At 51.6% G+C, this 23,829-nt stretch overlaps 1 protein-coding gene across 2 annotated transcripts in view; it reads right to left on the reverse strand.

Moving 5' to 3' along the window:
• Positions 1 to 524: 524 nt before the first annotated feature.
• Positions 525 to 23,829, reverse strand: part of FHL2 (four and a half LIM domains 2) — an 84,971-nt gene continuing 61,666 nt past the window's right edge. For both annotated transcript variants that reach the window (XM_062210030.1, XM_062210029.1), the window contains exons 3-6: positions 15,780 to 15,954; positions 9,122 to 9,291; positions 6,898 to 7,084; positions 525 to 1,202 (exon numbers count right to left, since the gene is read on the reverse strand). In XM_062210030.1, coding sequence (XP_062066014.1) covers positions 1,051 to 1,202; positions 6,898 to 7,084; positions 9,122 to 9,291; positions 15,780 to 15,954 — 684 coding nt within the window. In that variant the 3' untranslated portion in view covers positions 525 to 1,050. The remainder of the gene's footprint in view (positions 1,203 to 6,897; positions 7,085 to 9,121; positions 9,292 to 15,779; positions 15,955 to 23,829) is intronic.

Below are 23,829 nucleotides of genomic sequence, written 5' to 3' on the forward strand. Positions count from 1 at the left end.
GTATTGGGAGCAGAGCCAGAACTAGAACCAGGCTATCCAAGATTATTGTAGCCACTGCAAACCCAGGCGCCCAGAGTATTATTCTGACAGCAATGATTCTATCTGTGTGTATCTTTCTACCATCATTCCCTTTTCAGAAACACTGAAGGCTTCCTATATGCCCTTATTTGCTAGGATACTGAGAGTATAAAGATGAAAAGGATGTCACTTCTGGCCCTCAAGTTGCTTGTGCCCTTGCCCAGTCCTTCACTTGATGGGAGAGAAAGCAGTTCAGTGTAAGACAGAGATCCATCACAGTGGGACAAAGCCAACATCTGCCAGGAAAAATGACACCCAATGGCCCTGCCTGTCATTGGCTTCAAATGCAGAGCAGTGCATTCCAAGAGAGCACTTGGGAAGCAATAAGAAAGAAGAGGCAGGAGAGACATGGATCTGAAGGCTTCCTGGAAATAATGACACCACTTCCGGTCCCAGTACATAAAAACTTGGAGGGCACAGAACAATCGCTGGACCAGGCAAGAAAGTTGTCCTTACATTGAGAATCCCAACGTTTAATCATTAATCCAAAAGATTCTGTCTGGAATAACTTTATTGTAAATCACATACTCTTACTTTTGATTTTACATAACAGGAAGTTTAAAAGCTGTAGGTACCAATGCTTCATTACCTTATACAGTTCTGAAAAGTCAAGTTCGTGACATATGTGAATTGCACTTAAAATTTAAATATGCAGTGAAAAGAAAGATAAGTTTATAAAGACATCATTCGAAAGGAGTTTTGCAATTGGATTGGCCCTAATGACTACAGAAATTCCAAACTATCTTCCCACGTAGGGTTTACATAAGGATTCTCGCTTTTCCCAGGGACTGACTTAGTCCCAAAGATTAAAGGATTTAAACAGATAAGACTAGCACTGAGAAGCACATGAGGCAGGTTTCAATACGGCGGGTGGAAGCCAGAGCACAATATTGCTGGTGGAAAAAGAAAATACATAAATGTGTGTGTGTGTGTGACTGCAAGCAGCGACTGCGCGCTCTCCCAGCGGGGCCTTCAGATGTCTTTACCGCAGTCCGGGCACAGGATGTCGTCCCTCTCTGTGAGGAAGCCTCGCCCCACCAAGGACAGGGAGCACTTCTTGCAGTTGAAGCAGTCGTTGTGCCACTGCCGCTCCTCGAAGGAGATGTATTTTGTGCCACCAATTCCTGTTAACAAAGAAAAACAATACCACCGAATGAAGGAAGGAAGGGAGAGTCGCTGGTTAGAACGGAGCACTGCGGCCGAAGGAGTCCTCGCGGACTCCACTTCCAAGTCTGCACTGTGTGCTTTGGACAGAGAGCTGTGTGTAAAGCAGACACTAAGTGCAGCCTGCAGGAGCCCACAAACGTCAGAACAAAGACATACAGGACCTGGCCCTAAGTGATGTGATACACACTACAAAAAAGGGCCTACTGTGTGTATCTGTTCACTTGTTTATTGCAGGTTTTCCCACCTGAAACAGAACAGGGAGCAGGTTCCTCAGGCCCTCCTTGCACCTGCTGTCTGCTGCCCAGAGGTTTTCTTAAAGCTTTAGTAAGTGCTAAAAGGAATGTAGAGGGGCTGGCGCTGTGGCGCAGTGGGTTAATCCTCTGCCTGTGGCACTGGCATCCCATCTAGGCGCTGGTTCGAGACCCGGCTGCTCCACTTCCAATCCAATCCATCTCTCTGCTATGGCCTGGGAGAGCAGTAGAAGATGGCCCAAGTCCTTGGGCCCCTGTACCCACATGGGAGACCTGGAGGAAGCTCCTGGCTCCTGGCTTCGGATCAGCGCAGCTCTGGCCGTTGTGGCCAACTGGGGAATGACCCAGTGGATGAAGACCTCTTTCTTTTTTTTCTTTCTTTTTTTTTTTTGACAGAGTGGATAGTGAGAGAGAGAGAGAGAGAGAGAGAGAAAGGTCTTCCTTTTTGCCGTTGGTTCACCCTCAAATGGCCGCTATGGCTCGCGCATTGCACTGATCCGAAGGCAGGAGCCAGGTGCTTCTCCTGGTTTCCCATGGGGTGCAGGGCCCAAGCACTTGGGCCATCCTCCACTGCACTCCCGGGCCACAGCAGAGAGCTGGCCTGGAAGAGGGGCATCTGGGACAGAATCTGGTGCCCCAACCGGGACTAGAACCCGGTATGCTGGCACTGCTAGGCGGAGGATTAGCCTGTTAAGCCACGGCGCCAGCCGGAAGACCTCTTTCTACCTCTCCTCTTTCTGTGTAACTCTAACTTTCAAATAAATAAATCTTTTTTTTTTTTTTTTTAAAGGACTGTAGAAGAGGAAAGGGTTCATCTTCTCTGGTGGGGCCAGGGAAGGCTCCAGCAACTAAGTGGTGTGGGAGTGGGGAAGCAGGAGTGGACCTTCCTCAGAGTAAAGTCCTTGACACAAGCTCTAGGAGCGTGAACGCAGGTGGTGGAGTCAGATAGGGCGGGCATAAGATGAGGCTGTTAGCATAGATGGAAACAGACCAGGAAAATGTGGAGGCAAGGGACAAGGCCGTCTTGTAATTGTACATAGGAAAAGTAGTATCTCATTACAACTGTTCGCTTTGTATTGGATGCCTAACTCCCATCAGCTGTTTTAGTTACATTGGGTACAGTTGATTTACGCTGCTGTTCATCACCTGGACTAAAACAGAATCAAATACATATGCTGGTGTCAGAATGGAAGTCACTTCTGTTGAAATGGGGATCATGGATTTCAACTTCAAAGAATTCCTTCCAGAAAGTCTTAATGAACTATACTAAAACAAAGCAAGCAGACCGACCACTCCACTTCTAAAATCTGAGGTCTCAGACTTAGATGAGGAGTCTGTAATTCACCAGCTAATTTCCATTGTAACACTTTTTATTAAAAAGATTTATTTATTTACTTGGAAGGCAGGATGATAGAGAAACAGAGAGAGAAACAGAGAGAGATCTTCCATCCAGGGTTCACTCCCAAAATGGCTGCAATAGCAGAGGCTGGTCCAGGCTGAAGCCAGGAGCCAGGAACGCCATCCAGGTCTTCCACACGGGTGCAGGGGCCCAGGCACTTGGGCCATCTTCAGCTGCTTTCCCAGGTCATTAGCAGGAGCTGCATCAGAAGTGGAGCAGCCAGGACCTGAACTGGCTCTCGCTCTCAGATATGGGATTCTGGCATGGCGCTGCCCTTCGCATTATAACTGAATTGTCTAGGCTGGTGCTGGGCGTTAAACTCTGTACAAGAGGGAGAGCTTAGAGTTAATCTTCCTCCACCAATCAGTTGCAGGGTTGGGACCTGAACCCAAGACATGCCATGCCAGTTCTAATACCACACTGACGGCTACTGATGGAGTAGACATTTGTACTAGTGAAGCTTTACAGATCTCTTCCTAAACACCTTACGGTTTAAAGAAAGTGATGCCAAAATAAATGGTGTTTCTAGACCACCAGTTGCCCTCACTAATCTGACTCCCAAGGGCCATGAAAGACCAAGGGTTCACAGATCCTGTGCCTGGCACTGCACAGGACTCAGCTGGCGGGGTAAGCTCACTTCCCTGCATATCTGGGAAACTCTGAAACATTCCAACACCCAGCTCATCGCAAATAAATCATGACGCGGGCATCTGTCACGTAGGAAACTGGCTAGGTTCTGCAGCGGAGCGCCAAGCTGGAGAAGCAGAGGTGGAGGCGACACTAACTTGATCTAGGGGCAGGGCTGGCGCAGGGTTGGAAAGTGGTTGTTTCTCTTCTCGGCACATGGATCTCACCGAGTCAGCCTGCAGAGCCCGGGAGAAGCTGCTGGGACTCCCTGGAGTTCCTGACACCCCATGCTTCTGTCTCTCTCACCTCTCATGGCTTCTGCTGCATCCTAGAGCTGGGGGCAAGGAGGAGACTGGCCAAGGGGATGAAGAAGTTGTTAGTGACAGGCACCATGCAGGCTGGCCCAGAAGGGAAGTCCCCTGTCTCCATTCTGTGCTCTCAAATGCCAGCAAATGGAGTGAGTGACAGAAACGAGAGCCCAAGCCAGCCCAAAGGGGAGGAGCCTCCTATAGGGAACATGTACACAGTCGATTCTGGTTATTCATAGTAGTTGTGTTCCAGAACATTCCCACGAACACTGAATTAGCAAAAACTGAACCATTGCTCTGAAGAGAAATACAGGCTTCAGTTCCTCCAAGCCTCTGGCCAGGGTGCTCTCATCAGCCTGTCTATACAAGCTGCTGCTTCCTGTGTTTCTAAAGACACCTCGCTCAGTATGCTGATTCATTACCACAGAGCTGATGGCTCACGGCGCTGTAACTCATTCTTGGGTGGGGCTTCTGCCACATGCATCGTCTCTGTAAGTCACATGACACTCCTGCACTCGGGGACACTGGACACAATGTGCTTGGGGGTCACTTTAAAATAGAGAAACTGCCCCTCCCTCCCCTAAAAAAATCCCCCAGAAATATGCAAAAAAAGTCACTACACTGACTATTACAGTACGAGAGCTGAAACCGGCAAGTTTGTCGCTGTCCTGTGCATGTTTGCAGAACGCAGAAAGCACTCTACGTAGGGATTCTGGGGTTTCAAATGCCAAATTTGCAAATTCAGACCGAATAATGAGGATTAACTATATCTATGTGTGCATGAAGTATCACTGCACATAAAAAGCTTGAAAATATCAACTTCTAAATAATTTACAAAAATAACATTCTTGTTAAAGAGGAAAGGGACTAAGTAAGGCTCTGTTAGAAACGTCACTTAAGCTGTCCGTCCTGTAGAACTGTTCAGGAATCTGGCTCTCAATTTTAGCTGCAATCTGAAAGTTCTTCTATGTGGGAGACCTTCAAAAGTTCACAGGAAATGCAGATTATGGAAAAACATGTATGGGTTTCGGATTTTTTTTTTCATCAAAAATAAACCTTTTTTCAAAGATTTATTTTTATTTATTTGAAAGGCAGTGTTATAGAGAGACAGGGAGAAACAGAGAAGGAGAGGGAGAGGGAAGAAAGAGAGAGAGGGAGAGAGAGAGAGAGAGAGAAATCTTCCATCGGCTGGTTCACACGCAAATGGCCACGATAGCGGGAGCTTGGACAGACTGAAGCCAAGAGCCAGGAGCTTTTTCTGGGTCTCTCATGTGGGTGCAGGGGACCAAGCACTTGGGCCATTCTCTGCTGCATCTCTAGGCACTTTAGCAAAGAGTTATATTGGAAGTGGAGCAGCCAGGACTCAAACCAGAGCCCATGTGGGATGCTGGTGTTGCAAGAGGCAGCTTAACCTGCTAAGCCACAGCGCCACTCCAAAAATGAACTTATATTTTTTTAAACATTTATTTATTTACTTGAGAGGCAGAGTTACAGAGAGAGAGGTCTTCCACCTGCTGGTTCGCTCCCCAAATGGCCACAATGGCCGGAGCTGGGCCCATCCAAAGCCAGAAGCCAGGAGCTTCTTCCGGGTCTCCCATGCGGATGCAGAGGCCTAAGCACTTGGGCCATCTTCCACTGCTTTTCCAAGACCATTAGTAGGGAGCCAGATCAGAAGTGGAGCAGCTGGGACTCAAATCAGCGCCCATATGGGATGCTGGCACCACATGCAGAGGGTTAACCTACTATGCCACAGTGCCAGCCCTTGAACTTATTTTTTAATTCCACTTTTTCACAAATATTTTGTTGAAGAATTCTTTGTATGTTCTTCAACATACTTATGTTCCTCTGTATGTTCTTTGCTTTTCAGGAAATTAATTCTACTTTTAGACAAAAATTTGTATTGCTTTTTCTGATTTTGTTTGTCAGTACTACAGTGGTAACCACATTTAACACCCGTATCTGACACTTTTCGCTAATGTGCACCTTGGGGGGCAGCAGGTGATAGCTTAAGTTCTTGGGTCTCTGGCACCCTTGTGGGAAGCTGGCTTGAGTTCTGGGTTTCTGGCTTTGGCCTGGCCCAGCTCAGGCTGTTGCAGGCTTTTTATCTTACCAGTGTTCAGAAGATGTCTCTCTGTCTCTGTTCCTTTCTCTCTGCCTTTCAAATCAAAATGAAGATAGGTAAATAAAATTTTTTAAAAATTTGAAGTGCTTTTATGTGGACTATGTAACTTATGGAGGTTAGTTTTACAAACATTAAGTTACTGTGAAAGCAGCACTAGAGGCTGGGGCTGTGGCGTAGTGGGAAGAGCCGCCGCCTGCACTGCCGGCATCCCACATGGACAATGGTTCAAGTCCCAGCTGCTCCACTTCTGATCCAGCTCTCAGCTGTGGCCTGGGAACACAGTGGAAAATGGCCCTTGGGTCCCTGTACCAGTGTGGGAAAGCCAGAAGAAGCTCCTTGGCTCCTGGCTTTGGGCTGGCCCAACCCGGCCATTGCAGTCATCTGGGGAGTGAACCAGTGGATGGAAGATCTCTCTCTCTCTGAAATTTTGCCTTTCAAATAAATAAATCTTTAAATTAAAACAAACAAACAAACAAAAAGGCAGGGTCTAGTCCCATCTTGCAGGGCCTCCCAGTCAACACAGATTTTGGTCTCTCGCTTAGCCAGACTGCCCTTTGCCTGCATGTAGCTATGGTCTTGTGGTAGAAGAGACTCTGTAAGTGCCAGGGGACATTTCTAAAAACCCAGGACAGCCGGTGAGCCTAAAAACGCCACTGTTACCGTGCCTGTGTGCTTGTCACAGAGTCCAACCCAAAGCAGAGCCAGGAACTTGAGACCAGGCCATGTTGGGTTCAGTGACCAAGTGGGCTGGAGGGGAAGCAGCCGGCCGGCCGCCGCAGCATACGCTGTGTACCAAGGAGCAGAAAGCAACAGGGCGGCAAATCTGCTGCCGGCAGAGCCCAGGAGCACCCAGAGTGTCTGGGGACACGCGTGGTCACCCGTGGAAGCACCAGCCTGGTCCCGCCCTTGGATCGCCCCATGAAGTGTGGCCCCCAGGGTGCTCACCGCTGATGGGGTTGGTGCAGCCCGCGCACTTCTTGGCGTACAGGTCACAGAAGCAGCTCAGGCAGTAGGCGAAGTCATCCCGCGCCGTGAAGCGTTGCCCGGACAGCTGTTTCTTGCAGGCGGTACACACGAAGCACTCCCGGTGCCAGGGCTGCTCACGGTAAGTGACGCCTCCCGTGGTGATGGGCTGCAGGAGGCAAGGCATGGTACGGAGTGAGGGCGGCCTCTGTCCTCAGCCAGCATCCGCCGGCTCCCCTCATGCTACTGGGCAACGCCAGATCCTCACCCAGAAAGCCCGCAGGTGGTTCAAGTCACCGAGACCCTACTTTTTCACACTTCCTGGGCAGACCCTGGCGTGGCCTCCACAGATTCGAGCTTCAGTGCCACAGTCTCTGTGTTTCCCATCGGGGCAAGTGGTCCTCAGGTATCTGCCTGCAGCCCCGCAGAGGGGTGCTGGGGAAACTGAGGCATGGATGTTGGTGGGGGTGGGGATGGGAGAGGTGGGGAGGCAGCTCCAGGAGCAGGGAGGCAGCCCAGGGGCCGTCTCCTGGCAAGAACTGCATCGGGAGACCAGGAATGAACCCTAACCTGTTCTTTGTCAGCCCTGAGGCTGGGGCAAGCCACTGTCAGCGATCCCTCTGCCTCCGTTTTCTCATCTGTGAGATGGGAGTGATGAGGTCCCAGGAGCAAATCTGCAGCGAGTGCTTAGTGTGAAGCCCAGCAGGTAGAATAACATCTCCGTCTAAGCAGCCACTTGTGCGTGGGAGAAAGAGCTTGCAAAGCTCCGGGATTTGCACCTGCTGATGCTACGGGAAGGGCAGGAATCTTGGAAGTCTGGGGAAAAGTGAGCCCGAAATCTGGCTTGTGGTCTTGGAACAAGCGTGAGGAAAGGCTGCAAAGCCAGATGTCAGAGAACTAGCTTTCGCCTAGCATTTTCCTGTCGCTTTCCCATGGTCATTTACAAAACGGATCAGTGATGGAGCCAGGTAAGGCATCACAAGGGGTCCAACAGAACAACGGTGATGGAAGATGGGGCAGACACCTCCCAGCAGGCGCACGGTTAGCTCTGGAGTCCCCGAACACTGAGCTAAACACCTGGCCACCCCTCTGGGCTGCACGTGAAGCCTGTGAAACGAGATGGGTACGGCCTGCCGTGCTATTGATCAGCAAACTGAGGCCAGGAGGAAGCTTTCAGTGAATAGCTGGCTCATGACAAAGCAGGGGCTAGAGCTCAGGACTCCTGTCCTGCATTGTATCTAAAGATTGATTTATTTTATTTGAAAGAGTTACAGTGAAAGAGAGAGAGAGAGAGAGAGAGAGAGAGATTCCATCTGCTGGTTCATTCCCAGAGGGCCACAACAGCCAGGGCTGGGCCAGGCTGAAGCCAGGAGCCAGGAGCTTCTTCCGGGTAGTAGAGGCCCAAGAACTTGGGTCACCCTCCACTGCTTTTCCAAGACCATTAGCAAGGAGCTGGATCAGAAGTGGAGAAGCTGGGATTTGAACCTGCACCCATCTGGGATGCCGGCGTTGCAGGCGGTGGTTTTACTCACTATGCCACAGCGCCCGCCCCGTCCTGCAGTGTTGACATTAAACCATAGATCACGGCTGATCTTCCTACAAATTCTTCCCCCAGGAGCAGAACTGATGGAAAACATGCTGGGTTTTCATATCCTTATGGGGATACGGAATGCGTGTACGAGGGGACTTTATAGACAGCTTGTTAGAAAATGGACTTGAAAGACAAGTTTATTTTGGTGCAACGTCATTATGCAATCCAAGTCTAGTTTTCTCACCCTACTCATTTTCCACAAACTTTGTGTAGGCCCCAGCTCAGAGCTAGCACATCAAGGAGCAGAAGACTTTAAATGGTCTGCTCCCTATCCAGGGCACACCTGTCCTGTCCCCTCTCTCTCTCTCTCTCTCTCTCCCTTCCCAACAGCAAGTCACTAACATGAGAACTGATCTGGGAATGTTCCAGAAGGCAGGGCTAGAGGATTCTGAGCACGGAGCACCACAGTGTTCTGTGCAGAACAGGAATCCAACGGCTAGAATCCACAGAAGCTCAGCAGGATTGCGAATACACAGCGGTGGGCCGGGCATAACCCCGGAACCTTCCGACTACGCCAGCAGGACAGCCGTCCCTGCCTCCTAAAAGCGAGCTGACAGACAGGGCCACGGAGGCTGGCAGCGCCGAGCCCGCGGGGTCCCGGGGAAGGCGAGATACCTTTTTGCACTGCACACACTGCAGGGCGTACTGCTTCTCGTAGCAGGGCACACAGAAGTTCTGATTGTCCTTAGGGATGAAACTCTTGGTCCCGATGGGCTGCTGGCAGCGATGGCAGCTGAAGCAGGTCTCGTGCCAGCTGCTTCCCTTGTACTCCATCTTGCGGGTACCTGCCGGCAGTCGGGAAGAAACGGCAGGGTTCTGGTTAGCCTGGCCTAGAAGGCTCAGCGGCCCACACCCTCTGAGCCTGCCGCATCTCGATTTGTCTCCGGAGCAAACCACTCTAGTGCCCGAAGACTTGCCTAGCAATGGGACGATTCCCATCTTGTGGAGGGCAGGGGCTTTGTCTTAGGGGTCATTGCTATACACCCAGCTTCTAGAACAACCCACAGTACACACTTGGCACTTGTTTCTTCAAACTGGTGCTCAGGAACACTGCATTTCTTTTTTTTAATTAAGGCTATTTCAGCATTGCTAAATAGAAAGAGAAGCCTGGCCCAGCTTGGGCTCCTCCTTCAGCATGTGGGATCTGGAGTACAGGGACTCCAGGAGTTCCCCCTTGTCTGTGGATCTGCATCCTAAGGATGTCAGCAGTCAACTGTGGGCCGAAAATATTAAACGAGAAGTTGGAGAAGTGACCAGTTCATAAGTTCTAAATCACACAGCACTCTGAGTCCTGGGATGGAAGCCCTCCCCAGCCTGGCCAGGACGTGTCCACGCTACTATGCCACCTGCCCAGCAGCCACTTAGTAGCTGTCTCTTAGCAGCAGATGGCCTGCACGGGGCATTGGCATTACAGCACTTGCACCAGTGCTTAACTTACTGAACAACAGCCCCACAGCACAAGAGAAGTGATGCCGGCAATTCAGGTATACCAAAGAGACATACAAAAATGCTTCCTTTAAGTGACGAGGGGAGAGCACACTACAACACCTGGAGAAAAGACCACACTCACAGCACTCTTATGATAGTGTATCATTCCGTTCTGTTATCATTAATCTTTTGATGCTCTTATTGTGCTTAATTTACAAATCCAACTTTTTAAAATTCATATATTTATTTGAAAGTCAGAGTTACACAGAGAGAGGAGAGGCAGAGAGAGAGAGAGAGAGAGAGAGAGAGAGAGAGAGAGAGAGAGGGAGATCTTCCATCCTCTGGTTCACTCCCCAATTAGCCGCAATGGCCGGAGCTGCACCAATCTGAAGCCAGGAGTTGGGAGCTTCTTCCAGGTCTCCCATTTGGGTACAGGGGCCCAAGGACTTTGGCCATCTTCTATTGCTTTCTCAGGCCATAGCAGAGAACTGGATTGGAAGAGGAGCAGCAGTGCCCATATGGGATGCCAGCACCTCAGGCCAGGGCGTTAACCTGCTGTACCACAGCGCTGGCCCCACAAATCCAACTTTATCACAAGTATGTACAACTAAAAAAAACCTACAGAATATAGGGTCTAGTTTAATCCACAGTTTCAGGATAATGGGAGAAGGCTGTGTACCCTCCTGTTGCACACCTGTGAATGAGTACCCGCTCTGGTTCCAAGGAGATGGGAACGGCTGGGGTGTGGATGCACCTGGAGCTTCCAGCCCACTCCGGGGAGGAGCCTCAGGTGTCCAACACCCCGAGTGTGACTGGCTGGGTGGACCAGGCGGTGATGCTCTCACATCTCACCGACTGTGCCCGCTGTGCACATCACAACGTCCCAGCAAACGGAAACACTTTTCAGCTCACTCCCGCCACCAAGTCTGATGTGCAGCAAATGCCCAGACTCTGCTGGTTGGCTTTTTCTTCTCCTTCAATTTGCACCCAAAAATAGGTGCATATTTACTAAAGAGATGACTCAAGAAAGGGAAGCACGTGGGCATCTTTCGTACAAAGCAGAAGGAGCAGCGTGGACGAAGAAAAGCAGAGTGTTCCGAATACAGGGACTCAGGGGCCGGTATACCACTTGAGGCCCACAGACCAGAGAGAGAGAGAGAGAGAGAGAATCTTCCATTCACAGGTTCACACCTTAAATGGCCCCAACACCCAGGTGTGGGCCAGGCCAGAACCCACAAGGTTTTGTCAATGAATTTGGAGCAATTACGACTCTCACTAAAGGCTCCAGGCAAAGCCACACGGGGCGATCGTGGTGTGTTCTGAAATAAGGCGGACGCCAGCACCAGTGCTTGGAGAACTGCCCACACAGAGGATGCAGGAGGCCCAGGGAGGTAGCGCATGCACATGGCAGGCACCGCGGACCACGGGCCTGTGGTTATTACACAACAGCGCCAGCAGGTGGCAGGAGAGTTCCTTCTGCTAAAGGACTGGGCGCTCAGAGCAGTCGCCAACAGAGGGAGGTAGGTGCCTGTCTTTCTGACTCACAGAGGCAGGTGAGGAGCCAGAACCCGGGGTGCAGGATTAGGGAGAGCATGCCTCCTTGAGGGTGCAGTGGTGCACCTGTGAGAAACCTCTGCCGTCAGGTCAGTAAGAGCTGGTGACCTGCAGCACTGGGCTTTCTGATGGAATATTCCAGTTTGCTGGCTCTCCATCGAGACACGGACCTGGGTGAAGTGTGGGGCCGGTGGGGACCTTTGACCTGGGACGTGCCTCTTGTCCTCACTGCAGATGTGCCTGGCTCCGGAGTTTGCTTTGCTGCTGTTGTTTTCACTGGCCAGACGTTTCTCATCACCCTGCCTGTAGTGCCCGCCCCCTCTCTACCACAGAGGCACCTGCAGATCAGGGAGAAGCCACCCCCTCGGGAGACATCAGGCTGCGTGAAGCCGTAGAGCACCCGACACACTGTGTGCGCCCAGTGACTGGGACACGGTCCTGAGCACGCTGTCATTCCTACACAACATTTTCCACCCCAGAGCCTGCACCCTCCAGACTCGTGCACCCAGCTCCCCTTATTCTGTAATAGAAGACAGTACTGAGTGAATTCTCAAGTGGTCGGTGCCGCCCGGTGTCTCTGTGGTGTCTATCAATGGAAGCTTCATCTTCCCAGTAAACACCAGGGGACACGGGCGGTGTGAGACTTACTTTTAGGAGTCCACTCAAACCTGCTCGTGGCTCCCGGTTGTTGGGTCAAACACCAGTCCCCGTGTCGCTGGGAAGGTGCTTTTGAGATTTGATTAGCACTGGGGCCCACGCTGTGACGTAGCAGGTAAGCAGGTAAAGGTGTTACCTGCAAAGCCAGCATCCCATATGGGTGCCAGTTTGAGTCCTGGCTGCTCCACTTCCGATCCAGCTCCCTGCTAATGTGCCTGGGAAAGCAGCGGAAGATGACTCAAGTGTGTGGGCCCCTGCACTCATGTAGGGGACCTGGAAAAAGCTCCTGCCTCCTGGCTTCAGATTGGCCCAGCTCCAGCTGTTGTGGCCATCTGGGGAGTGAACCAGTGGATGGAAGACCTCTCTCTCTGTCACTCCCTCTCTTCCTCTCAGCAACTCTGCCTTTCAAATAAATAATTTTAAAAAGATATCATTAGCACTTATAAGAGGCAGATTTGGAACAAATCAGATCCCAACACCTCCCCCTCCGCCAGCACAGGGTGAGCCTTATCTAATCAGTTTGCTTAAAACCCAAGACTGAGCTTTTTCTAGAGAGGAAGAATTTCCAAGATGGCAACTAAGAAACCCTGCCTGAGCTTCCAGCCCGCTTGCCCTGCACGAGTCAGGAGCTACAGCTCAGAGCCGCGATTTTGGCTCACCTGAGCCGCCAGCCTGCCAGGCAGCTCCCTCAATCACGGGCTAGCCCCTCAAAATCAACTTCTCTCTGCTGCTCTGTCTTCACATGTGTGTGTGCGTGTGTGTGCATATATGTGCAAGGCTTTCAACATCATGGAAATGTGTATTATTAAAAAACCATGCTTGCATTTGGAAGGTTTTTTTTTTTTTTTTTGCACCCAAATACACTAATCTTTTCCTTCCATCTTTTCAGGAATTACACAATGTGGCCTTGCACATCCTCTGTCCCTTCTGCTTCTCCAGGGCCCTCACACCCTGAAGACCAGCAAGGAACTCAGAGACGCAGGAAACACGTCTATTTGTTATGACGTGGTTGGCGCTAAGGCTTCGTGTCTTGAACAGCCCCTGGTCTGAGATGTCAGAATTCTCTCCAAGAATCAGTGTCAGGAAAATTCTGATACCTGGGAAGCTCTTCTCCCACTTTGAAACAAAGGGGGATGAAGTCACTGAAGGGCCTACGACCGGGGAAGTTGGAGCTACAACCGGGAGGGTTAGAAACTAGCAAGGGTCAACTTCTGCCTCATCCTTCAAAGTTCAGGGCAGGAGAGTTGAGGCGTGGGGGCCAGGACAGACCCTCCGGTGGGAAAAGCCAAATCAAAGCAGCTCTGGTCTCCCATGGCCCCCGCCTTCCCACCAAGGATGTGGACCAAGTTGGGGGAACAGCATTTGGATTTAAAGAGACTCACACAGGGGTGGGGGGGCGCAGTGCCCTGGAGGCTCTGGACCCCTCCTCTTTCCCATGGGGAGGTCAGGGCCCCAACAGTTCTGATCACTGGCTCTGGGGGGAAAAACAAGGACAACTAGGCCTCCTGGCTTTGTGTCCAACACATGTGGATGGCACCAAGCTCTCACTGGGGTGATGAACCCAGGCAAGGTGCACCCCATGTACCTGCCAGCAAACCCCTATGGGGGAAGCCCCACTCCCAGGTGGAAGGAAGTGTGCGTGCCCGACAGGACCTTAACCTTACTCAGCCACTGACTGCAGTTAGGGGCAAGCCACTGCCACTTCTGGTTTCTTCACTGGTAAGATAAGTAGCAGGTGAACTTTAGAGTCATTTAAGTTTAAAATTACGGATGCTTCCATGCGTTCTTCTCAATGGAGGTGCTCCAGGCTGCACTGTGGCTAAGTGCACAAAAAACTGCCTCTCAGAATGGTCTCATCTGCTCAGAAGGGCTCAGGCATGGCGTCTACAGATGCCAGGTCTTCATCTGCACCTCCCCACTATGGCACCTGCATGGTTAGGGGCCTCCACCTGTGGCCTCCCCACCTCCCCACTCAGGAAGAATCCTAGGAGGACCTGGTCTCCCAGGTGGGGCAGTGGACAGGAGGACTGGAGTGGTGCAGGGGCCAGCAGGACTGACTCGGGAGAGGGCAGAGCGTGAGTGGAGCTAAGGAGCAAACAAGAAAAAGGGTAAGAACGTGGACCAAGGATGGCCAGGCTGGAGGGGGCCTGCTCCGCCGTGCTTGGGAGGCCCTGCATCTTCTCCACAGTGCAGGGGCAGCGAACGGGGCACGGGACAGAGGAGTTAAAGAAGTTTGCTCGGAGGTTTCCTTGGCTCTCGCCAACAAGGTTAGAGGGGATTTCATTTGTTTCTCAGTGAACGGTACAGGACAGCAGGTGACACAGGGATGGGGCCACGGCTCAGCCTGGTTTCCCGGGGGCTCCAGCTCTTACTCCCACTGACACAGGGCACACAGGCCGAGTTTCCAGAGCAGTTTCCACCTTCTGAGGTCTCCACGTGGCCCCTCAGCTGTGCCCTCCCCACAGCTCCCAGCAGGGCAGTGGTTCATGCCTTTGTCAGGGTACAAGAGATCTTTGAAAAATTCATGGAAAGAACGATTATGAAAAGTTATGCATGCATGCATTTCAAAAACATTGCTGCACCCAAAAAGACCTAACTTGGGCCATCTTCTACTGCTTTCCCAGACCATAGCAGAGAGCTGGATTGGAAAAGGAGCAGCCGGGACACGAGCCAGCATACAGGATGCCGGTGCTGCGGGCAGAGGCTTAGCCCCCTATGCCATAACACCAGGCCCAGACCTGTGTTTTAATTCCATTTTCCAAGAAGTTTTTGAAGTACCCTGTATATCGCAATTACTTTGAAGTTGTATTAGTCGTGGCAATAAGAAACCAGGCTACCAGAGGCCTACAATTATCCCCTTAACTTTTAAAAAAAAAAATTACTTCTTGTCCAATCTATCTTCCTAAAACACTTGCCATATGCCAGCTGCTCACCGAGAGCTCTTCACTGGCAAAAAAGCTTCAAATGGAGCACAAACTCCATTGCTTGGCAATCAACGCCTTCCACGGGGGAGCCGGCGACTGAGCATCAGCTTCTCCTGGGCCTTGCTTCTCTTCACACACCAACAGGAATCCAGCGACCCGCCTTGCAAGGTGGGGACCCCCTACCGGGGCGCAGGTTCGAGTCCCGGCTGACTCTGCTCCTGATCCAGTTCCTGCTAATGCGTCTGGGAAAGCAGGAAATGGCCCAAGCAGTTGGACCTCCGCCACTCACGGAGGAGACCTCGGTGGAGTTCTGGGCTCCTGGCTTCGGCCCGGCCCAGCCTTGGCTGTCGCGGCCAATTCGGGGAGTGAAGCAGGGGATGGAAGAGCTCTCTCTTTTCCGTCTCTCCCTCTTCCTATATAACTCTGCCTTTCACATCAACAAGAGAAGAAATGAATATTCAACCTACCGAAGCTACGAACTGAACACCCCCAGCGGTTGGTTCCTGTTCCGCATCTCATTATCACATCCATGGATCTTATGCATTTGAAAAATCAGTGCGGTGCTCTGAGCACTTCTCTGAGTTCATGGGGAAGTCAAACCCGAGTGTGTGCAACAAGTGGACGCCAACGGCGGGTCACAGCAAGGCCTGGGGCTGGACCGGCTCAGCACCCCGGGGCCCCCCGCGCGCGAGACGGCCGCGAGTCCTGACCTGGCATGATGGTCCTCTTGCATTCCTGGCACTTGGACGAGTACTCGTTGGAATAGCAGTCCGTGCAGAGCAGCTGCTCCTCCTTGGCTGCGAAGGGCTTGTCCACCAGCGAGCTCCTGCACTGCGAGCAGTGGAAGCAGGCCTCGTGCCAGTGCCGGTCCTTGTACGACAAGTCCTGCGGAGCCAGACACACGAGACGGTCAGTGCCGAGGGCAGGACGGGAGTGCGCATGCGCGCAAACACAGGCAGGCCACCGCAGGGGAGTGCGCATGTGCGCGCATGCGTACTCAAGACACCCACAAGGCAAAGCAGCAAGGGGAAGCGAGGCTGGGATGCCCGACGCCGGGCTGCTGGGCTCCTGCTGTGTGTGTAAGAGCCATGGGTCAAAGAGAGGTGATTTTGAAAACCAGATTTTCCTCAGGTCCTGACTGTAAGGAAGAGACGCGGAAGCCGAGAACGGGCCCTGGGTGCTTCATGCTCCACACGCGGCAGGGAGAGCTAGACTGCCGATCTTTGATGGAGGCAGCTCAGCGGACAGAGAAGCCCACGTGTGGGGCACGCTCAGAGAGGAGCCCCGAGGGCAGGGCCCAGGCGAGCCGGCGAGGGGGCTCTGGGGAGGCGTCTTAGGGAGGTGCCGCCTGCAGGTGCGGAGGACTTGGGGCGGCAGGGCGGGGCCTGGGGCAGAGCCGGAGCAGCAGTGCACGGCAGATGCTAAGGGGTAGTGGGGCGGGGGCACTGAGGGTTCCTGTTGGGCCTGGCTGCGGGCACCGAGTAGGCAGGCCAGGCTTATCAGTCACGGCTGAACCGGAATGCGCCCAGGAGAGCGTGCAACAGCATGCCACCCTTGCCCTCGCCTGAGATGTCTTCTTTATCTGCCCGTTTAGAAAGGACATTTTGAAAGTGCCAACCCAAACCTAAAATAGCAGCCTCGCTGTAGGCAGCCCGGCTTCCAGAAGAGTGTGTTTCTAGTGCTGTCTGTGTATTCCCAGCTGTGGCCCGGGCCCACGATCTGTTTATAACGAGGCCCAGGCAGCGTGTGGGGATGCTGCAGGTCTCTGGGCCAGGCTCCAGATCACAGGGACCCTGAGTGCCACGTGGGAGGTGCACGCAGATGGCGGCCCACCGATCTGCCTCTGTGGCTGCAACCCACGCCCCGAGTGTAGGATGCACTCCATCAGAAAGTCCCAAGACACCAGCTAACGTCGGAACCTGAAGGAGAACAAGCAGTTCTCTCTCGCTGAAATACCGCTCTGTATGTGTGTGTGCATGTGTGTGCATGCACCTGCTTTCCCAGAGCCCAAAACGACCCCATGTTATTTGATTCGATGACCTCGCTCTCTGCACATTTTAGTCCAAGGAATTCTTAAAAACGTGAGTGATGGAACACTCCGAAAATAGTCACCTCCCCCACCTCGCCGTAACGGCTTTGTGCTGAGCCCCGTCCTCTCTGTTGGAACATCTGGGGTCAGAACCAGAGCTAAGGCAAGAAGATGAGGCAGGAAGGAGCGAGGAGCACAAGGCATTTCTTCCAGTGGGACCACGCGGACTTGTTTCTGTGAGACCAGCACCGTACACATCAGTGGGGCATCCGAGATGGAAGCTGCCTCACAACAGGGCCTGTTAGGGTGGTTTGTTGCAATGCTGGGGCCCTCGCCAGCCTTTGTGGGCCCAAACTCAGGGGTCTATGCACCAGGGCAAAGGGGGAAGGTGCATAGAACCAGTCTGCATTTTGCATTTTAAAAGTATTTTTCATGGGGAGAGGTGCCAGCATTGTGGCACAGCAGGTGAAGCCACCGCCTGCAATGCCAGCATTCCACATGGGCTCTGGTTTGAGTCCTGGCTGCTCCACTTCCGATCCAGATCCCCGCTAATGTGCCTGGGAAAAGCAGCAGATGATGGCCCTAGTACTTGGGCCCCCGCACCCATGTGGGAGACCTGGCAGAAGCTCCTGGCTCCTGGCTTAGGACTGACCCACCCTGGGCCATTGCAGCCATTTGGGGACACATGGGTGGCAGGGTCCAAACGCTTGGACCATCCTCTGCTGCCTCCTCAGGTGCATTAGCAGAGAGCTGCAGCCAAAGCACAACAGCTGGGACTCAGAACTGGCACTCTGATATGGGGTGCTGGCGATGGCACCCCAAGTGGCAGCTTAACCCACTGAGCTACAGCTGGCCCCATGAACTTATTTTAGAAAGCAAAGCCCATCATTTGCACACTGTCGACCCCTACCATTCAGGAATGGGGTGGCCTCCACGCTCACCATGAAAACATCCCAACTTTGCAAAGACACCCGAGACACTTGTGATGGTCATCATTACCATGTTGTGAGTTACAGACACTACAAAGCTGTACATGGTGCAGAGAAGTCGGACAACCTGCCCAAGGTCACACAGCAGACAAACGGCAGGGCTAGGCTTCAAGCCCAAGTGTTCCTGATTCAAAAGCTCCTTCCATGGAGCCAAACCAGAGGAAACCCTAGGAGGGTCTGTCTGTCTTTGCTTTCAAAGTATGTGCCCATGATGAGATCTGCGTGAATCTACTGAAGAAAATCCAGAAACAACTGAACTCTCTCAATTTTTAATTATGTATTCTGTACTCAGATGAATGCAATTTGGCATTGCCTTTGGCCTTTGGATAAAGGGAGTTTTAAATTCCCTGTGCACCAAGGACAGGAATCAGCCCAATTCAAGAAGGGTCTGGAGTTTGCAAGCATGCTCTCATAGTTGAAATGCTAATTGTGGAATACATAGATTTACAAAATAAATTTGGTATAGCAAACAGTATGGTAACTGCTCAGAAGTTGCAAACAGCATTACCATGACGAATCCATTTTCCACCTTAGGGTATATACCGTAAAGAACTGACCACAGGGGTCTCCAAGAGGTATTTGTACATTTACGTTCACAGCAGCATGACTCACAAGGGTGGCTTGCAACCCAAGTGTCTGTCCGCTGACGGGTCCATGGATAAGCAGAATGTGGAGTAGCTACACAATGGAAGGGTATTCAGACACAGGCTGCAACAAGTTCAAACTTTGAAGACATGACAGTAAGTGAGATCAGCCAGTTACAAAAGGACATATACTGCATGATCTCACTTGAGATCAGATTCCTGGAGATGGAAGGTACAATGGAGGGTGCCAGGGCCTGGGGCAGAGTAAATGGGGATGTGTTGTTTAATAGGTCCTGGGTTTCAGTTTAGCAAAATGAGAAAGTTCTAGAGGTTGGTTGCACAACAAGTGATTAAGATAGTACACTTTATGTTGGAGGCATTGTGCCAAAATTTAAGCAATAAAAAATTCAGTTTTGAGCATTGCATGGCAAGGAAAAGACACTTTTTAACAAGTTAGCTGGGTCCCCTCAGTGCAAAGCCACTCACAAAGGACTGAGCTCGTGAAAAAGCTGCAACACGTTTTCCACGATGGGTCCATCACCGCCTGGCTGGGATGAGAAACAGAGGAGGGAAGAGGTAGAGCCGGGAGAAAAGTCAGAGCCTGCTCGCTGAAACTGGCCACGTGCCCAGGGAGTAGACATCACACACAGGGGTCACACGTTACATGTGAAAAGAGAAGGAAGTGAAATGCAAGTTCAAGGACATCTGCCTTTGGGGACTGACCTTCAAAAAACAGGGGGGAGGAAGCTCCATCATGAGTGTAAAGCCACCAGCTGTCACCACAGTCTCCACCCTGGTTAGTGACTCCCAGGAGGAGGAACTGGTGCGTTAGTGTGACTGGACAGTCACGGAAAAGCTGCCTAAGGTATTCCACTGATCCAGGGCACTACAGAAATTCACTCCTGAGGCCTGTGTTGTTTGCAGCACAGCAAACTATGCTCCTGATGCAACACGGGCATCCCATATCAGCACTGGTTCAAGTCCCAGGTGCTCTGCTTCTGATTCAGCTCCCTGCTAATGCACCTGGGAGAGCAGAAGATGGCCCAAGTGTTTGGGCCCCTGCCACCCACGTCAGAGACCTGAATGGAGTTCCTGGCTCCTGGCTTTACTCTGGCCCACCCCCAGACATTGTTGCCATGTGGGAAGTGAAACTGCAGGTGCAAGATTTCTCTCTTTCTCCCTCTCTGCCTTTCACATAAATCTTTTTTTTTCCTAAAATGGTTGGCAAGAAAACACAGTGGCAAGGGTTGAGGCTGATTTGCTGACACTTTGACACTTGAAGCCGTCCCTGTACATGTGGGTGCCATCCACCAGACAGAGGCACCAAAGCAGGACTTGCAGTCCTGGCAAAGGCCGTGACCTCTGCCCTCCTGACTGCACCTCGCTGCAGCCCCTCCTGCACTCTGGGACTCACGGCCCCAAGGTGCTTGCAGCAGTCTTCTGGGGCTCCCTGATCTACTGCTTCCCAGCAGGTGCTCCAAGCACCCAGGCCAAGGGGCTGTCTCACCATGGCTTCAAGCTGCCCTTCTTCCAGTTGGAGTAGAGGAGACCTGGGCGATGCTTTTCATTCTATTCTGTAGCAGTGAGAGAGCAGGGTTGGGACACACAGTGGTCAGGGGTGACCTAAGAAATGTAAGACAGAGTCCTTCCCACAAGGTGCCTCTTCCTGGGGCTGGCACTGTGGCATGGTGGGTGAAGCCGCTGCTTGCGCAAATATTTTGCACATTTAAAAATTTCAGCTGGGGTCAATGGCGTGGCGTAGCAGGTTAAAGCTCTGGCCTGCAGTGCCGGCATCCCATGTGGGCACCAGTTCAAGTCCCGGTGGCTCCACTTCTGATCTAGCTCTCTGCTATGGCCTGGGAAAGCAGTGGAAGATGGCCTAAGTCCTTGGGCCCCTGCACCTGTGTGGGAGACCTGGCAGAAGCTCCTGGCTCCTGGCTTCAGATCAGCACAGCTCTGGCTATTGTGGCCAGCTGGGGAATGAACCAGTGGATGGAAAACCTCTCTCTGTCTCTCTGTCTCTCTCTCTGCCTCTCCTTCTCTCTCTCTGTAACTCTGACTTTCAAATAATTAATTAAGAAATATGATGCCTCTTCCTGCCTGGGGCTGCCTTATCTGGCCATCACTTCCCCGGGCCACCCTAACTGACTCACTATCTACCACTCTCTCTTGCATGTACATAGCACGCACACACACACACACACACTTCATGACTTTGCAGTAGTTCCTACCTTGTGTATTCAAGGATGCAAACATGATTCTCAGAACCTTCTCCCTGAAAATAATGTTGTCCCTGAAGATTATCAATATCAACCTGTGATTACGTTCCAAAGCTTGAAAGTACACCCTAAGTACAAATACTCATTGAACAAGCTCACATCATCATTCATGGCAGGCCCAGTAGGTGCAGAACTGCCCAGCGCTGGACTTCCTGGGCCAACAACCTCTGAGTGCCTGCTGTATACAGGCCGGATGGGAGAGTGTGGGTCCACACGCTCCACACCTCTAGTGCCACTTGGGGCCGAGTGCCCTCCCACCACTCCCTGCCTGGGAATCCCAGGAGTCAGGTGACTATAATGCCTTAGGTATTTCAAGCTGGTGGGCTAGACTCAAGGGTCCTAGAGCTGGCTTAGATTCAAATCCTGGCTCTCCCATAGCAGTACTGCAGGCAAGTACTGAGACCTCTCGTGATCTCAGATTTCTCACTGATGAAGTGGGAATAATGTAGCTACTCTCAGCTATGACAACTGAATGAGTTAATATGTGTAAAGCATTTAGGACAGTCACAGGCATGTTGCAATTGCTCAATGATGTTAGTATGAGCCATTATTCAGAAGACCAATAATAAGGAAAACAGTTTCACTGGCTGAAATTACATTTCCTTATGAAGACAGTAGCATCAGTTAAAATTTCCACTGTCTTAATGTTCCCATGCCCACAATTCTACCACTCCAGTTTTTGTACAGTGCTTTATTTTTAAATTTGTATTTGTTTATTTTCATTTTAATTGAAAGAGAGATAGGAAGAGATCTTCCATCTGCTAGTTCACTCCCCCAAATGTCTGCAACAGCCGGTGTTAGGCCAGGCTGGAGAGTGAGGAGGCCAGAATGCAAACCGCACCTCCCACGTGGGTGGCAGGCACCCAACCACTTGAGCCACCATGTGCTGCCTCCCAGGGCACATGTTAGCAGGAGGCTGGATCAGAAGTGAAGGAGCCAGGACTCAAACCAGAAGCTCCCATATGGGATGTAGAATCCCAATTGGCAACCTAACTACTGTGCCACACCCCCGCCACTGCATAGTACTTTGAAATATCTTCAGCTCTTTTAAATGTAAAATTCTTGTTCTTTTTTCTTTCTTTTTAGAAAGATTTATGTATTTGTTTGAAAGAGTTACAGAAAGAGGGAGAGAAACAGAGAGAGACAGAGATCTTCCATCCTCTGTTTCACTCCCCAGATGTCTGCAATGGAGCCCAAACCTTCAACTGGGTCTCCCACATGGGTGGCAGGGGCCCAAACACCTGGGCCATCTATGGGATGCCTGCCTTGCAGGCAGCAAGCTTTATCTGCCACACCACAACACCATCCCCTAAAATACTTTTTCTTAATTATTCGTCCTTATTTTCAGTCATACAATAACCCATACAATAACCCTATGAAATAAGGTTTTATCCTTATCATACTGAGGAACAAATTTAACTTAACAATGCTAAAAAGCCATGTTGTCTGCACTGTTCCCACAGCCCTCTGTGCCTCCTGTGACCCAACAGAACCAAACTTTGCTCCTGGTTTTTACCTGGCACAACAGCCCCTTACACGTTGATCCCAACCTGCTGGCTCAGCCTCACCTTTCTGCCTCCAGGCCCGTGCTGTCCCCTGCCCCTCCTACATTCCACTCAGCTGTGAGGCTCAGCTCCTATCCCACTGGCTCAGAGAAGTTGCGCTCCAGACAGGTGCTGGGGGGAGGGCAGCCACACGCCACCCCAACGCACAGCACCGCCAAGAGCCTCCATTGCAAAGCCCTGGCAACGTCACAGGGAGAAACCTACACCTAACCCTGCCAGGTTTCCCTCTGACCCTCTCCTCAGGCTGTCGGTCAGTGCTCTCCCTGGAAGTCCGAGTTCAGTTAAGAAACTGTCACAGTTGGCCGGCGCCGTGGCTTAACAGGCTAATCCTCCGCCTTGCGGCACCGGCACACCGGGTTCTAGTCCCGGTTGGGGCACCAGATTCTGTCCCGGTTGCCCCTCTTCCAGGCCAGATCTCTGCTATGGCCCGGGAAGGCAGTGGAGGATGGCCCAAGTCCTTGGGCCCTGCACCCGCATGGGAGACCAGGAGAAGCACCTGGCTCCTGGCTTCGGATCAGCGAGATGCGCTGGCCGCACGGCCATTGGAGGGTGAACCAACGGCAAAAAGGAAGACCTTTCTCTCTGTCTCTCTCACTATCCACTCTGCCTGTCCAAAAAAAAAAAAAAAAAAAAAAAAAAATCAATAAATAAAGTAATAAAAAAAAAAAAAGAAACTGTCACAGCTTCCTCTGGGCTGGTTTCTCAAGCCGGAAGAGTGAGAAAGACCGGCATGGTGCAGGAGGGTAACAGGTCAGTGCCAGCTGGGCCTGTTCGCAGAGCACACTGGGGCTTTTAGCCAACATGTTCTCCCCCGCGTCTCAGTGGGAGGCAAGATTCTGGCCACACCATTCCCTGGAGCTGAGAGGAAGACTGGAAAATGACACTCAAAGGCCAGGAAGCTAGAGTGTAACTGACAAGACTTGTGCGCTTGAACCTGCACCTGTTGTGCTCTATCTACCTGTGAAGGCCTCGGGCCACAAGGCCTCTCCGATGCCTAACACACGGTTAGTTTCACCTAGCTACTAAGTAAGTGAGGAGTCATCCTTCCAGAGCTGTGGGTTCCACAACTGCAGATTCAACCGACCAAGATGGTAAGTGTTTTAGAAGTCTGCATCTGTACTGAATATGTACAGACTTTTTCCTTGTTATTATTCCCTAAGCAGCATGCTGGAGTACCTATTTACATAGCATTTGTATTGCATTAGGCATATAAGTCATCTAGAGATGATTAAAGTATTAGGGAGGATTGTGCAGGTTACGTGCAAATGCTAGGCAGTTTTATGTAAGGGACTTCGGGTATCCACAGGGGCCCCT

This window comes from Lepus europaeus, chromosome 13 (genome assembly GCF_033115175.1).
Source record: "Lepus europaeus isolate LE1 chromosome 13, mLepTim1.pri, whole genome shotgun sequence".
In the NCBI taxonomy this organism is placed as follows: domain Eukaryota; kingdom Metazoa; phylum Chordata; class Mammalia; order Lagomorpha; family Leporidae; genus Lepus; species Lepus europaeus.